The sequence below is a fragment of the Rhineura floridana genome, chromosome 17 (assembly GCF_030035675.1).
Source record: "Rhineura floridana isolate rRhiFlo1 chromosome 17, rRhiFlo1.hap2, whole genome shotgun sequence".
NCBI classification, from domain to species: Eukaryota; Metazoa; Chordata; class Lepidosauria; order Squamata; family Rhineuridae; genus Rhineura; species Rhineura floridana.
This window is the reverse complement of record NC_084496.1, coordinates 24,225,679-24,242,341: the sequence shown is the minus strand read 5'-3', so window position 1 is coordinate 24,242,341 and position 16,663 is coordinate 24,225,679. Positions and strand designations below refer to the sequence as shown.

At 47.2% G+C, this 16,663-nt stretch overlaps 1 protein-coding gene across 4 annotated transcripts in view; it reads right to left on the bottom strand.

The window, feature by feature from the left end:
* CACNA1H (calcium voltage-gated channel subunit alpha1 H) overlaps positions 1-16,663 on the bottom strand; it is a 206,140-nt gene that overhangs the window by 125,902 nt on the left and 63,575 nt on the right. For all 4 annotated transcript variants that reach the window (XM_061599729.1, XM_061599731.1, XM_061599730.1 and 1 more), the window contains exon 8: positions 15,681-16,099. In XM_061599729.1, the coding sequence (XP_061455713.1) occupies positions 15,681-16,099 (419 nt within the window). The remainder of the gene's footprint in view (positions 1-15,680; positions 16,100-16,663) is intronic.

Sequence of the window (16,663 nt, the reverse complement as noted above, 5' to 3'; positions counted from 1 at the left end):
AAATGTCCCCCAACCTCCTCTGTCCCTTAGCTGACCCTCCCTGTCGCCTTATATCCTGATTACTGAAAAATTTTGTACAGTTTCTTAAACTTGGGGAAGTGAGGAGAGCAGTTGCAAGGAAAGGGCTGACTTTTCAGAGACTCCCTTCTCCAAGGACTTATCCGTCAAAAGCTCCTGGGCTTGAGGAGGGAACATCTCGTTCTGAAACGTGTGCTGGGAAAAAAAGGTCATTTGAAAAAGCAGGAGTGGGGGGAAACCTTCAAAAATGTTGAATTCTGAAAAGCCTGCCAAATGCTGAGTTTTGTGTAAAATTTTCTACGGCATTTTCTCTAGAGGTGGGGAAAAATTCAATCCAGTTCACATTTAAAGGAGAATCTGCCTAATTTACACTTTCTACATGAGCCGAAACACAGCCATCCTTCAAAATTTGCACTTCTCTGAATGTTGCAATGCAACGTTCCAGCTACGTAGTGTGTACAAATGCACACCCTAGCATAGAAATATAATGCATATATTAGTGTAAATAACAAATGAAAATGCCTTATATTAGGGGAAACTGCTTTGCCAAAAGGTGTATATTGAGCACAATGACATAAACATGTGAACATTAGGAGACATTCACACTAAAATGCTGTTGAATTTTCATGAGGATTTTTAAAAAAATGAATAAATAAATTGCAAACTGATGTGGAAAGCGGAGGACTGAACTTATGACTGAGAAAATGAGAGAAACAAATGGATGCATTCACCCGTCCCTAGTTTTCTGTGCTATTATTTTAGAGGAAAGAAATGGGAGGGCAGGAAATGAGCGAGGGGATGTCACCAAAGCAGTACTGGTTCCCTTTAGCCATTAGGTTCACTGGGGGACCGTGGGGTGGTCCAGGGTGGCATTAGCCTTGCAGGAGCTGCTTTGGTTTAACTGAGAACCTTGAAGTCCTACATTTGGAACCGGGTGCAAATGCTGGCACAGAAAGGCAGTCATGGAATTGCAGAACAAGAGTTCCTCTGAGCACATGCTTAACTCTGGAATTTGTTTTCAGTACCAGGAGCAGAGCTTGTGCACATATCCTTTCATGTGCAAATCTGCTCCGCTTTTCTCAAGCTTTCTTGAGTTCAGCTGCGTCATTTAGGAGGAAAAATGGGCTCTTGAACATAAGAAGAGCCTTGCTAGATCAGGCTAACGGCCTACAGAATCGTAGAATAGTAGAGTTGGAAGGGGCCTGTAAGGCCATCAAGTCCAACCCCTTGCTCAATGCAGGGATCCAAATTAAAGCATACACCCATCTAGTTCAGCACTCTGTTCTCACAGTGGCCATCCAGATACCCATGGGAAGCCCACCAAGAGGACCAAGCCCAACTGTGCTCTCCCCACTTATGATTCCCAGCAATTGGAATTCAGAAGCATACTGCCTCCGACAGTGGAGGCTGAATGTGATCATTGTGGCTAGCAACCACTGGTAGATTAACCCTCCATGAATTTGTCTAATCCTCTTTCAAAACCATCCAAGGTGGTTGCCATCACTAGTATGGTAGTTGGGAACCCTTGCTGGTGTACTGCAAACCACCCAGAGGTCCACCAAGAGGCCCATCAGGGTTGAGAAAAGGTGATTTAGGTATAAAGCAGGGGTCCCCAACTTTTTGGCAGCCCAGGGGCACATTTCGAAAGCTAAGAAACTGTTGAGGGCACCAGAAAATATCAGTTTCCCAGAAGAAAACCGGTGGTGCTTGGAACTGCCTCTAAAAATCAAGCCAACCACCCATATACCCCCAAACAAGCAAAGACAACAAGCAGGCGACATCCCCAAACAGGCAGCCTCCCCACAAAACAACCATAAAAGCCAAAAAACAAAGAAACCTAGGGTTGTATCTGACCTTTACTTAGAGTAGATACACTGAAATGAGTAGACCTAAGTTAGTCATGCCCATTCATTTCAATGGAAAGGAACATTGGGAAGCTGCCTTAAACTGAGTCAGACCTACTGCTCCATCTAGCTCAGTACTGTCTACACTGACTGGCAGCAGCTATCCAGGGTTGCAGGCAGGAATCTCTCTCAGCCCTACCTGGAGATGCTGTGGATTGAACCCGGGACCTTCTGCACTCAAAGCACCGAGCTACAGCCCTTCCCTATCTACCATCTCAGGTTCCACTTAGAGTAGAACTAACATTGGATACAATCCCTATTTTTTAAATATAAAAATAAAATTAAAATCGGAGCAGCAATGGGCCTTGACACTAGGGCTGTCTGCGGGTGCTATGCTGCTTGCGGCCACCACATTGGGGACCCCAGTATGAAAGAGGATAGAATGTTTCTCCCTCGAGCTGCAGTGAGGCAGCTTGAGCCCAGGGTTCCACAAATCCAAAATCTCACATGGTAAGGGAGGAGAGCGACAGGGGAGGGACATCACTCAGTGGCAGTTGACAGGCTTTGCATGCCAAAGTTCCCATCTTCAGTCCTTGGAATCTCCGGGCAGGACTGGTAAAGACATCAGCCTGATGTCATGGCCCCGTCAGAGGACTCATCAGATGAGGATGACTCAGGAGTAACAGCAGCAGACCCAGAAGGAGAAACGGAGGAAACTCCTGAGAACCCAGCTCCTTCTCCCCCTCAGCTGCAGAGCACCCCAGACACAGCTGAAGCCCTTCAGCCAGACGCAGGCAGTGAACAGGAGACTCCCCCCTCACCTGCAGAACGTAGACAACAGAAGGTCAAGCAGAAGAGGGGCAGACCTGTCCACTTAAGGCCAAAACGCTGATGACTCACACCTGCTGACAAACCTGCTCCTTAAAAGTCAAACCTTGGGTTCAGCTGGTTGCTGACTACAATGGCAGGCGTGACCACTGTGTGTCTTTCTATCCCCTGAACCTTGACTTGGACTGATCTCTCGGCAAACTAGACCCGGACCTTCACTGATGTCTCTTCTAGATTTCTGGCTTGGCACATAAGCTTCGAACGGCCTCTGCCCTTATCTTGCTTCCTCCTTGCTAGCCTGGCAGATTTATAGCCAAGCTGCCGGCTGAGGACTTACGGCCTGGCGATTACCAAGGAATCTCCAGCCCTGCCTGCACCCCCACCGACACTGCTGTCTCAGTGAAGAGCTGACACCCGAAAGGTCAAGGATCTTGTTTTATTTTTAAAGGAAAAGCCACAGTTCAGGGGCAGAGCAGCTGCTTTGCTTGCAAAAGGTCCCAGGTTTAATCCTCGGCATCTCCAGATGGGGATGGTAAAGATCCCTGTCTGAAATCTGAGAGAGTCAGTGTGGACAATGTTGCACCAAGCAGACAAAGGCTGTGGCTTGATAGAAGGCAATTTCCTATGTTCTTTTGTCTTTGGGGAAGGGCTGTAGCACAGGGATACAGCATCTGCTTGACATGCAGAAGGTCCCAAGTTCAACCCCCAGCATCTCCAGGTAGGGCTGAGAGAGACTCCTGTCTGAACCCTGGAGGGCCGCTGCTGGTCAGTGAAGACAATACTGAGCTAGACACATCAAGGAGCTGACTTTTAAGTTGGATTCCTGCACCGAGCAGGGTTTGGACTTGATGGCCTCACAGGACCCTTCCAACGCTACTATGCTATGATTCTATAGCTCAGCAGAAGGCCGCTTCCTATGTCTTAATGGAAAGGCTGTAGCTCCCTGCTAGAGCACCTGCTTTGTGTGCAGAAGGTCCCAGCTTCAATCCCCGGCATCTCCAGGTAGTGCTGGGAATGTGCCCCATCTGAAGCACTAGAGAGCCACTGCCAGTCAGAGCAGGAAATACTGAGCAAGGTGGACCAGTGGGTGTAAGTCAGTATAGGGTAGATCTCTATATTCTTATTTACAGAAGTCACTGCTGAAGTTGGAGGAGGAGACGGCTGCTTTGGTGGCGCCAGCTCCGAGGGTGACCCCACGGCCATTGCCTCCCTTTGCACTCTCACTCTTTATGGCTGAGAAGTTTCAAAGGCAGCACCAAACAGCCATCCAATGGAAACAGAGAATCCAAGCGCTGAAGGGGAAGAGGGAAAATCCAGGTGGAGCTCCCTGTCTGATAGCCTGGAGAGCTGCTGCCAGTCAGTGTAGACAATGCCAAGCCAGGGGGACCAATGGCCTGACTCGGTCTATGCTCCCTGTGCCCCTACAAAATGCAAAAAGTTCAGTCTGTGCCTATTCAATTAGAGCTGAATTGAATGGAGTTACCCTTCAGTTCCTCTCCTGCACCATCAATTGGAGGAAGGTCCATAGCTCAGTGGTAGAGAACTTGCTTTGCCCGCAGAAGGTCCTAGATTCAAGCCCTGGCACCTCCAGGCAGGGAAGGGGAAAGATCCCTACCTGAAATCCTAGAGGGTTGCTGCCAATCAGTGTGAACAATAATGAGCTGGGTAGCCGGTAGTCTTGCCTTGCCTTAAGGCAACTTCCTACATTCCCAGTCTGCCGACGTTTGTTCTTATACCAGTTAGGAAGAACTTGAACCAGTGGTTGTTGGAAGCTCAGGTGTGATCATCGCAACATTAGCATTTCTCCCCTCTGGCTGTCTACTGCTCTGTAAGCAGTTTGTATCAAACAGCGGCACAGGCTGTGTTGGGGAAAAATAATATCTGGCACCATGAGGAAGAACCCTTGATCTAAAGAGGAAAAGGGGGGGGAGTCAACACTGCCCACCATACCAAGAGATGTTTGCATTTTTGAGCAGCAATGCTAAAAAATAAAAATAAATCCACTCTTCCCAACAGTGTTCTATACCATTTCCCAAAAGCACCATCTTGTTCTCCTTCCTTTTACTTCATGTTTTTTCTAAGGAGAGACAGATGCAAGCATAAATATTACATCTGGCTTGCAGAAAAGAAATAACCATTGCAGGAATTCCCCCAGTCAGCACCAAAGAAGCACGGAAGCCAAAACTCAACAGCATTCAGAACTTCCTATTTCCTGCCTTCTTTAGGGACAGTCGCATGTGCTGTTTCAATCACTGGGAGAAATAAGGAATGAACAGGAGCAATGCTTGGGCTGATGCCAGGGGTTGGCAAGGGAGGGCTTCTGTTTATGGCCCTTACTACAGCAGACAGCCCATTAACAAGTCCCCTTTGGACCTGATGCAATGAGGAGGAGGAGGCCATGAATGGTGTCTTACCCAAGGGTGGTCCAAAACGTGGTGCTGACATTGAGCAGGTCTATCCAGCATGGATCAGATTCTGATGTGGATTACTTACATTATCTATTTGTGTCGGAGACTCACGGATGGGCACACTTGTGGCGATGGCCAGATTTGTGGTGGTATTGCCACACCATTTGTAGGAAGCAGCTCTGCAATGCTCATATCTGATTCTGACATGGTTTAGTTTAGGGGTGGGGAACCTCTGGCCTGCAGACGTAATTAGGCCCATCAGGACTTCTCTTTTGGCCCACCAGGCCATTTGGGCCAAGCCACTGGCACCTGCCAGTCACCTCATGTCATATATGACATCAAGTGTGGGCAGGTAAAAAGGTGGCTGGTCTGGTCGATCAGCTGATCAGCAAGGCTTCAGAAGCCCTGCACATCTGGCTCCTGCAGCACTGATGATCAGTTGATAGGCGGCGCTTCAAAAGCCCCAAGCACTGGAGTTTCAAAGCACCAACTATTATCTGATTGTTGGGAGTTCAAGCACAATGCACGGCTTTTTGCAAGCCCCTAACAAAGAGCCCTGTGGGGCACTTTCATGTCCCAACAATCACATGATTATCAGAGTTTCAAAGTGCAGTCCAGGCTATTTGGGCTAGGCCTTGAAGTCCCAATAATCAGCTTCAAAGTGTTGTATAATCTGATGTCACTGTGATGTCAGGACCCCACCCACCCATACAATTTGAGATTGGGGAGATAAGGGTAGGGGAGAATCTGGTCCCTGATTCGGTTACGTTACATCACATTCTGACAGTGTGTGTGTGTGCCTGTGTATGTGCGAAATCTCAAAAGCAATGGGGTCTGAACATGCTCAGTGGTCACAGATCACCAAATGGTAATTGATGGGGAAAATGTGGAAAGCAGAAAGATTGGGGTGGGGTGTGGAGAATGATTTGGAGTGGCTGGAATCCTGAGCAGAAATGTTCCACACTGCAATAGTTTCTTGCAGGATCACATTTTGTGTGTGTAAAATTCTGGCCAGAACTCAATGACTTACTCACTAATGGAGATTCCAGATATATTGAGGTACTTTCACAAGAGCTGGAAAGAGTTAGGCATGTTGTAAGCAATTAACAGGGCCCAAACAGCAGGAAAGGGAAGATTATTTTGACCCCTTCTAGTCTGGTTTCAGGCCTGGTTTTGGGACAGATTCACCCTTGGTCACTCTGATCAATGACCTTCTTTGGGAGAAGGATGAGGGAATGTGACCCTGTTGTTAATCACTCAGTGGCTTTTGATAATGTTGAACACAGTATCCTCCTGAGGGTTAGCAACACTGTTTTACAGTGATTTCACTCCTACTTATGGGGTTGGCAGTGGCTCCAGAGTGACCCAATCAGGTAGAGCAGGATCTGGTTAAGGCTGAACGTGAGCCAACATTCCTGAGAATCTCAGATGACCCTCCAGCATGGTGAGTCAGAGCAGCAAACCCAATTTGCTGCAACCTCTACAACAGCCTTCTGCAACCTGCAACACTCCAGACGGTGCTGGACTGCACCTCCCATCATCTCTAGGGGTGGAAAGATTGGTCTGTTTTGGTTCTCTTAATTTCTCATTTTCCCAATCTTAAATTCAGTTCTCCACATCTCTGCAGTAATTTGATTTTTTAAAAGAAATTCTTCATGAAAATTCATCAGCTTTTTAGTATAAATTCCTCCTAATAAATATATTTTTGTCTGCAGTTTTGACTAATGTACACTAATCTGCAATCTCTCCTAATAAAACCCATCTTGTCTGTTATTTAAACTAAGATGTTCATTTTGACGCACATCTCCCCCTAATATATGCACTTTTGTAAACACTGGTTGGTTGGAGAACTGCATTACAAAATTTGGATAACTGCAATTTTCGAAGGATGGCTGTGTTTTGGTTCTCAGATTGTTTCGGAAAGCGTGAATTTGATAGGGTCAGCTTGAAATGAGAACTGTGATGGGCTCAAGTTATAAGAAGCCAGATTTCAGCTGAATCAGGAAAATCTCCTAACTGTTAGAGTGGTACGGCAATGGGACCAATGGCCTAGGGAGGTGGTGGGCTCTCCAACACTGGAGGCATTCAAGAGGCAGCTGGACAGCCACTTGTTGGGTGTGCTTTAAGCTGGATTCCTGCATTAATCAGGGGTGTGGACTCGATGGCCAACTCTACGATTCTGATTCTATGAAATCAGATTTCGCCTCCATCCCTATCCTAGCAGAACAAGGAGAAATGATGGTAGTGCTGCTGCTGGAATTCACTTTAGATAAGGGTTGCCCACCAGTTGAAGACCAATGGGATAAATTTCCCTGTATAAGATGAAATGGAGGCCACTTATTTCTACCTTGCAAACTTGGGAGAGTTTGAGCTATCAAGTCAAAGGAACTTAGGAGTCAGACCAACATAAGAACATAAGAAGAGCCTGCTGGATCAGGCTAGTGACCCATCTAGTCCAGCATCCTGTTCTCACAGTGGCCAACCAGGTGCCTATGGGAGGCCCGTAAGCAGGACCTGAGCACAAGAGAGCTGTCCCCTCCTGCACTTTTCAGCAATTGGTATTCAAAAGCATATTGCCTCCAAATGTGGAGGCAGAGCATAGCCATCATGGCTTGTAGCCCTTGGTAGCCTTATCCTCCATGCATTTGTCTAATCCTCTTTCAAAGCCTTCAAAGCTGGTGGCTATCACAGCCTCCTGTGAGAGCGAATTCCATAGCTCATGCTTTTTGTGAAGAAGGACTTTCTTTTGTCCGTCCTGAATCTCAGCCTCACTGGATGTTCAATGGTCCATCTAGCTCAGAATTGTCTTCACTGGGGGCAGCCAACGTGATGCCCACCAGGTGGTTTGGACTACAACTCCCATCAACCTCAACCAGCATGGCCAATAGTCAGGGATGATCGGAGTTTTAATCCAAAACATCTGGAAAGCACCACACTGACTATCCCTGGTCTACATCGATTGGCGGTGGCTTTCCATGCTCTTAGGCAGTTGTTTTCTTCCTATCTGCAGATGCTGGAGACTGAAACTAAGGCCTTCTGCATGCAGAGCAGGTGCTCTGCCACTGACCTATAGCCCTTCCCTGAACGCAGCTCTGTTTTGCTATAGATTTTGAGATCTGAAAGCTCTTTGGATCCTGGACTTTGCTAACAGCAGCCAAAAGCTGTCCTGGAAATGCATCACACACTAGCCCTAGGCAAAGCCCCGCAGGACCACTTTCTGATCTCAAGCTGCCTCTGCACGAGGCACTTAGAAGGAAGGGCGGCTCTGAGAGCATCATCATTTGTTAGCCAGGTTGTTTGCAAGCTCAGGTCGGGTTTTCACAGCCACACACACACAGGGACATCCACAGACCTCCGCTTGCAAGCTCTGCCTTTCTGGTGCAGCGAAAGTGCCTAGCTCGGCGTGGCAGGAGGGTGGCTGGAGACAAAGAGCTGGAACGCTTTGTTGCTCTTGGGGTTTGGAGCATGGAAGAAAAGCTTTTAACGATCTAGAGTCTCAAAGCCCCAAGAGTGAAGATGCATTTCTTGGCAGAACGCTGCTGATGGGAGAGAACGTGGGGCTTAGCCACAACCAGTCACTGTTCTTCAGAAACATTCTCAGTGGTGTCAGGAAAAACTGGCTTGCTTTCGGCAATTTCCCAGCCATGCCTGCAAAAAGGTCCACATTTTTTGTAATGCTTTTGTTTTTTTGCCATTGTCTTCTCAGGCTGACTCCACCGCCCGCCAATCAGCTTTGCTTGCCTTCAGTGATATCATCACATAGCCAAATCTAATTGGCTACTTAGTGTAGCAAGGCCATCCCATTCACTAAAGCAGGGTGGGGAACTCTTTTCAGCCCAAGGGTCACATAATTTCTATAGACAACTCCATGGAGGAGAAGGCTACCAGTGGCTGCTAACCCTGAGAGCTACGCTCTGCCCCCCTGGTCAAAGGCAGTATGCTTCTGCATACCAGTTGCTGTAAGCTGCAGGAGGGGAGAGTGCTCTGGCGCTCAGGCCCTGCTTGCCGGCTTCCCATAATGGGCATCTGGTTGGCCACCGGGAGAACAGGATGCTGGATTAGATGGGCCACCAGCTTGATCCAGCAGGATTCTTCTTATGATCTTATTGTTCTGTTCTCACCAGGTTCCTCAGAAGGCAGGAGACTTCCCAGCACTAATGCAGCTGAGGGCAACACCAAGGCAGAATCCAGGGCCAGTCCAAAGTCAGTGTCCCACAAGAGCCCACAGCAACAAAGGGGTCAGGCCAAAAGCAAGGTCAGAACAGTCCAAGGTCAGGGGCCTGGCAGTCTATGGGCAATGCAGGTCAAGGGTAAGGCAAGAGGCAGGTCCAGAATAGTTAGAGGTTAGGTCTGGAGCCAACAGGTCAGATATAGATTTGGTATATAGACATTATTCCAGCAGCCCTTCCAGCCTAGCACTGGGTTTTTTATGATAAAGCTGCTGAACCACACCCCAAAACTCAGCTGGCCCCTACTGACCACCTGCAGTGAGATTTTTACTCTGCAGGAGTCCGGGCCTGTAGCCGGGTGCTCCTCTGGATGGGCCAGGTCTCCAGCTGGCATCGGAGGCGATGCCTCTCCCTTGGGCTTGGGACCTGCTCAGCCTCCATGTCAAACTTTCCCTGGGTGCAGATGGTCTGTCCTGTGCCTCATCACAGAACCCTGGCTCCTCATTCTCAGATGAAGCCTGACCCAGGGCTGGGTCCAAGACTGGAGCCTCCTGGTCTTCCCCCAGTGAGGACTCGCCTGGCTGGGACCTGGCACTTACATTCACATTCCCTTCTAGGTAACCTTGTGGGAGCCACGTGCCTGTGGTGGGTGGAGCCCGAAGGAAAACTGGATGGAGCAATAAATGTTAACTTACTTACACATCCCTCTCTGTCCTCCATCTAGGCAAGCAAGAGGTCTGATCAGGGTTAAAGGACATATCGTAACCAGGCAAAAACATTCAAGGAAGGTGCAAAGCAGGGCTGGGGAGGGGTGTGACCTGGGGAGAGAGAGGGTCAGAGAGAGAGGCCTGGAGGTCCACATTTGGGACCCGGAGGTTCCTTATCCCTCCACTAGAGGTACAGGTTGGAGCATCTCTCTGGACAGAAGAGGTTTCCTGGGTATTAGGGTTACTCCACATATTTAGGCTGGTCACTGGCTCATCTCAACAGGAAATGGCTATGAAGACTTCCTGTTCAAGTTGGGACATTGCCTAGGCAGTGACAGTCCTTCCTAGATCTTGGCTTCTTCTAAATCTTAGCTGAATCTGAGTCCTCCCAGCTTGGCCTCCCAGTCCTTACCCCTAGCTTCCTTGTCCCAGGTTTCCATACAATGGTTCATCCATGGCTCAATTCTAGAAGAAGAGACAGAGATACTGTTTTCAGTGGTAGCCACACCTTTCCCATGTTTTCGGGGTGTGTGTGTCTCTTCTAGCCCTACCTGGAGATGCTGGGGATTGAACATGCCACCTTCTGCAGGCAAAGCATGTGCTCTGCTACTAAGCTACAGCTCTTTCCCACTCAATTTCAGTGGCAATGTGCCACTCCAGCATGAGAGAGAAAGACAAGATATCCACACAATCCTGCCAAGAATGAACAAGATCCCATGTGCTTTTCTTATGAAACCATCCCTTCTTCCCCTTTCTCGTGGCTTGGGAGCAACACATTTGTTTTGCCTAAGGGGTTGAGAACATCAGAGGAGCCCTCTTGGATTGGCTCAAAGACCCATCTAGTCCACCATCCTGTTCTCACGGTGGCCAATCAGATGCTGGTGGGGAGCCTACAAGCATGACACAAGCATAGTCTCCCTCTTGTGCTCCCCAACAACTGAAAATGAGAGGCACATTGCCTCTGATACTAGAGGTAGTATATAGCTGTGATGATAATGATGATGATTTAATTTATAACCCACCCTTCACTAACAGGTCCCAGGGTGGGTTATGGCTAGGGATGTAGTTCACAGTTTGGTGCCAGTTTGGTTGTGATTTCGACGAACTGGCAGCTAGTTACATTATAATTAGCACTTTGTTATCTGCTGCTTTTTCCTGTTTCAGTCTTTTCCATTGCAAAAAAATGTTACTGTTTTAGTTTTTTCTAACAATGGCCTGCAATTTTTTTAAAAAAACAAATGAACCAGGTATTGCCTATTAAGTAAGCATCTTGCCTCAAGGTTATCATCTGTCTGAGAAGAGGAGACAAAAGTTCCATCCATACAATTAAATGAGGCATAGGCAGTTGATTCTCCCCCAGCTCAGCTATGTGATGCAATTTTGAAAGTTGAAAACTGAACTCAAATTATCTTTAAGCCATGAGTGCTGCTATCAGTTGAGTTCTTGACCTTATAGTTAGCTTGTCTGAAGTTAACAAACTTAGTTTGGTTCCTCCCCTGCCCCCCTGTTAGTTTTTCAGTGTGCTGGTGAGATACTTTTGCCTGCCTGAGACAACAGACTTGTAAAGAACTGTGAGTTTGGCTAAAGTCACAGAGATTTAAAAAAAAACAGATACAAAGAATGAATGTTAATGGCTACCATCATGACCTCACTGACACAGACATTAAAGGGAATCCATATTTCAACAGTTCAGATCGAAGATGAAATAGATAACAATGTCAGTATATTTGCTGCTGGGTTTTTTTTCTGGTATCAGGAAAAGCCGCAGAAACTCACAGCAAACAGGATTGGTCTGCAAAGATAGCAAACTTGCAAATTGCAGAGTGCTCCAATGTACAGTTAGCTGTTATCCAATTTCACACCCATCCCTAGTCACCACAATCTAAAATTCAACAATAAAAACAGTTAAAACAAATTTCAGGTAGGTCCATAAAACACCTATCTCAGGTGTCAAAGGCCAAGGTAAAGTGGTGTTCATTCAATGTACAATAAAATTTGTATAATGAATGCACCAGACACACCTCTGTGAGGAGGGAATTCCATAACCTAGAAGCTGCCATAGAGAAAGGCCTCTCCCTGGCCACCACCCCTTGAACTTCTGAGGGTGGTGGAACTACCAGGAGGGCCCCCCTGTGTACATAATGAGCATAAAGTACATAAGAACTTCAGGAGAGCTCTGCTGGATTGAGCCAATGGCCCGTCTAATCCAGCATCCTGTTCTCACAGTGGTGAACTAGATGCCTGTGGGAAGCCCGCATGCAGGATCTGAGTACAAGAGCACTCTCCCCACTTGCAATTCCCAGCAACTGGTATAAGGAGGCATACTTCCTCTGACAGTGGAACTAGAACACAGCCATTGTGGATCGTAGCTGTGGATAGCCTTGTCCTCTGCGCACTGATCTTAATCTAATTTACCTCTTAGAATATTAAATACAATAGTAACCAAAAAAAAAAGCATAAGGGCACACAGAGAAAAAGGGAGGGGTGCATTTTGACAAATAGCCAAAATTAACTGTTCCCTCCCCCCCTTAAGAAAAATCAAAGCAAAATAAAGCTCAGAGCAGCTTTTCCCGTATATCGGGTGACCCAACCAATGGCTCTTGGGATGACTCATCTCCCTTTCATCCCACTGTCCTTCATTCCAACTAGGCAACAGGGACGCATTGTCCTCGCCTTTCAGAAATGTTTCTCGACACCATGCTGATCTCACTATTAGTGTGAACAGCGCACATTTTCTTTCCCTCTCCACACTTGAAAACAAGATAGATAGATAGATAGATAGATAGATAGATAGATAGATAGATAGATAGATAGATAGATAGATAGATAGATAGATAGATAGATAGATAGATAGATAGATAGATAGATAGATAGATAGATAGATAGATAGATAGATAGATAGATCTTCTCATGCCTGGCAAGAGCAAATGACACTTTTTTTGGTGGGCGGGTGGGCAGGCGGGCAGGTGTGAAAGACTTCTGCAGAGTTGCTGCTGCTTCAGCTTTGCACAAATGAAGGCCCTTTGGTAGCAGAGAAGCCAGCTGGCATAGGGTTGATGCTGTGAAATGATTTGATTGCCCCCAGGGTTCTTGAGATCTATTGGATTTCCTCCCCTTCCAAATCCCACACCTCATCAAAGTCAAGTATAAATGGGGATGGGAGAATAATTTGGAGGGGAAATGAGGGTTTGTTTGGCATGGCCAAAATTGGGAAGCAATTACAGAGCCTATTTATGACATATTTATCGAGCATTCATACTGATTTGCTTACGTGGAAGTTAGATTGTACCTGGTCTTTACTGAGCATTTGCTCCAGTTTGTTTGTGGGGACGTTATACGGCATGAGCATTCATCCTCCGTTCATTCCGATTGGCTTGCACGGTGTTTGCATGTCTTCCCATTAGCCATTCATTCGTTCCACATTTGTCAATCCATTTTGCCATCACTGATCAAACTGCAAAAGGTCCGACTCTTTCTTAAAGCGGGGTTGTTGTGCTAGGGTGACAGAGTGCAGTCTGGAGGCACTCTGTCGCTGGGTTGTCACACTTTAAATAACTATCACCACCACTGGAGTGGTTCAGCCACATTTTCCTTGTGGATGGCTTTGGTCCCTTCCCAGATCACTCATCCTTCACCACACCTCACCTGATTTCTCATAATTTGACTGCTCTTATGACTCTGCTGAATGGGTGGGAACCCTCTACCCCAGCTCCTTCACCTCAGGGCCAGTCCCTCTGCTCCCCCAAATCATTCACATTTCTCATTGTTGCTCTGACCCTGCATGACGCCCCTCCTTCAATCCTGACCCTGGCTTCCTCTCTGCTCCTGGGTCCTTCACAATCTCCTTATCCTTGTCTTCAAAGCTGTTTTGCCCACTTAATCTCTTCACTAAGATGTCCTGATACATCCTTGCCCATGATCTTCATTCCTCCCAATCCACCATCTTCCACGGTCTGATGCTCTACTCCAGCCTTCACCAACCTGGTGTCCTCCAGATGTTTTGGACTACAACTCCCATCAGCCCCAGCCAGCACAGGGAAGGCGGCTCTTGACAATGGTAGGTCATGGGTGGGACTGATGGGAATTGAAATTTCAACCATCTGCAGGGCCACCAGGTTGACAAAGGCTGGTCTTACTCACTCAGAAGACTCTGCCTTTTTCTCCCTCACTGCCACTTAAGCCTGGAATTGCCTCCCAGAACACCTGACTCTCTTACTTCCTTCAGATCCCTCCTCAAAACCCACCTTTTCCTTGAGGTCTGTGGCTCAGCCCCCTTTGTTTCTATATCCCACTGCAGAGGGTGATAATATAGTCAGATGTTGCTGGGCTGCAATTCCCATCATCTTTATTGACCATGTTGACTGGGGCAGATGACAGTTGTAGACCAGCATCTGACGGAGCTCTACTCTGCCCAAGCTTAACTACAATGTCATATCCTCTTCCGCACACACTTTTGTCTTGCTTTCTGAATTTCATCCTCTGTTTTTGAGATTGCTTCACCATAGAATTTGCCTCGTTCCTAACCGGGAGCATGTCAGTTGCAGATTACATCCAGCGTTGAGTCACTGCTGGTGAACTTCCACCTCTTGCTCCAGATTTTGAAGTCCACCAGAGAAAAAGTTTGGGACGTCCCTGCCCCACACAAACCTCTTTGGAGAAGAACCAAAAATAAAGTGCCTGACATTTAAACAGCAGCAGTCTGGCAAAACAGGTAAATGTCAAGGAAATTGAACAACACAGACAAAATCAATGTTTCTTTGGAGATGCGGTGGGGGAGGCACAAAAAGGAAGGCCTGTGATTAGGGATGATCAGATGTGTCAGTTTCAGTTTCTCGCAGTTTCTCATCCCCCTCCCAGTCATAAGTTCCATTTGCCACATTGCTACATCACATTGTGAATCCCCATGAAAACTAGTCAGCATATTAGTGTGCATTTCTTCTAATACACATGTTTGTATGAAATGTTGCCTGGTGTGCAGCCTTTTTGTATTTTTATGTTATTTTCATGAATATATGACTTTTTGTACACATTTTTTTTTGGCTGGAGAACTGCATCACAAAACTTGGGGAAGTGCAGAAGCCACCATGAGAAGATGGAGCTCACCTGGTAGCAAAAGGCCTCCCTTCGCAGATGAGGATGCTCCACTTCAGGCAGCAACATCATTGGGCTGGCCCTGGCATAGACTGGGGAGAGGTTCTCTGGGGCCGGGTTCACAGTGGTGTGCCATCCTATTCCTACCAAAGACTAGGTATGGCTGAATCTGTCAGTTCCGATTTCTCTCAGTTTCTAACTGTCCTAGTCTTAACTCTGGTTCTCCACATTTTCACATTAGTCTTTTTTTAAAAGTCTTCATGAAAATTCATCAGCATTTTTGTGCAAATATGATATGCCATGTCTCCTAAAATACACATTTTTGCAAAGCAATTTTCCCCAATAGCATGCATTTTTGCATGTTATTTTTCACTAATATATGCATTTATGCACACACTTTACCCTAGGATGTGCATTTCTCTGCATATTACTTGGCTGGAGAACTGCATTGCGAACCTTGGAGATACGTGAAATTGGAATGATGGCTGTGTCCCGGTTCTCATATTGCTTTGGAAAGTGCGAATTAAGGAGATTCACCTTTAAATGCAAACCAAATCGAGTGTCTCCCCTAACCCTACCACAGACAGTTTTTGATGAGAGATGTGTGCCACCTACCTGTTCGTGATACTCGATCCCCATGCTGAGCGTATTGATGAGGATGGCGATCATAATCCCCCGGTTGAAATACTTGCTCTCCACTATCCTCTTCAACTTGTTCCCAAAAGCATTCCAGAGCCTGGCTATTTTATTCCTCTCCTTTGGCTGTTTCTTCCTCTTCTTCTTCTTGTTCTTCTGATGTTGGATCTGGTCCCGCTCGTCCCCATGTTTCACGTCCTGTGTGAACTCATAGACTCCGGTGTTGTCGTCGCCTGACTCGTAGCTGTCTGACTCGCTGAACTCAAACTCGGGGTCCTCCAGGATGCTGGCACAGTAAGGGCAGTTCTGGAGCTCACAGTTCAGCATGCTGGCCTGCGGGCTGGGTAGGGGGCATTGCACACTGAAGCCGGACAACCTGCTGGATGTCCGACAAAGACCTGCAATGGAAGGAGATGGATGATATGAATGGGAACAACTTTGGCCTTCCTATCTGGTCCTCAAGCGAGGCTTTAGGATTAACTTGGGGGGCACCTGTGTCAGTGGCCTACATGAACAGATTGCAACATTTCCCATTGGATGCTCTTAAACAGGCACTGGAGGCTGGCCACATGGGTCACTGCCCCACCAACCTCAGTCTGCTCTCAGCCAGCCTCTACCTGTCTGCTTTCCTACCTACAACCAGTCCAGGGGCTGGTGGTCCTGTCTGTCAGCTTCTTCCTCTTCAGTATCAGTGTTGCCTTTGTAGAATTCAGCAGGGAGGAGGAGGATGGGGACAAAACTAGAATGAGCTGGCTGGGAAAGGTGCAGAAAAGGGCAACGAAAATGACTGGTGGAGATTGGACCACCATCCCTATGAGAAAAGTCTTTGGGGCTTTTTCGTTTAGGACAGCCTTTCCCAACTAGTGGGCCACCAGATGTTGTTGGACCACAATTCCCATCTTTCCTGACCACTGGCAGTGCTGGCTGAGGCTCATGGGAGTTGTGGTCCAGCAACACCTGGT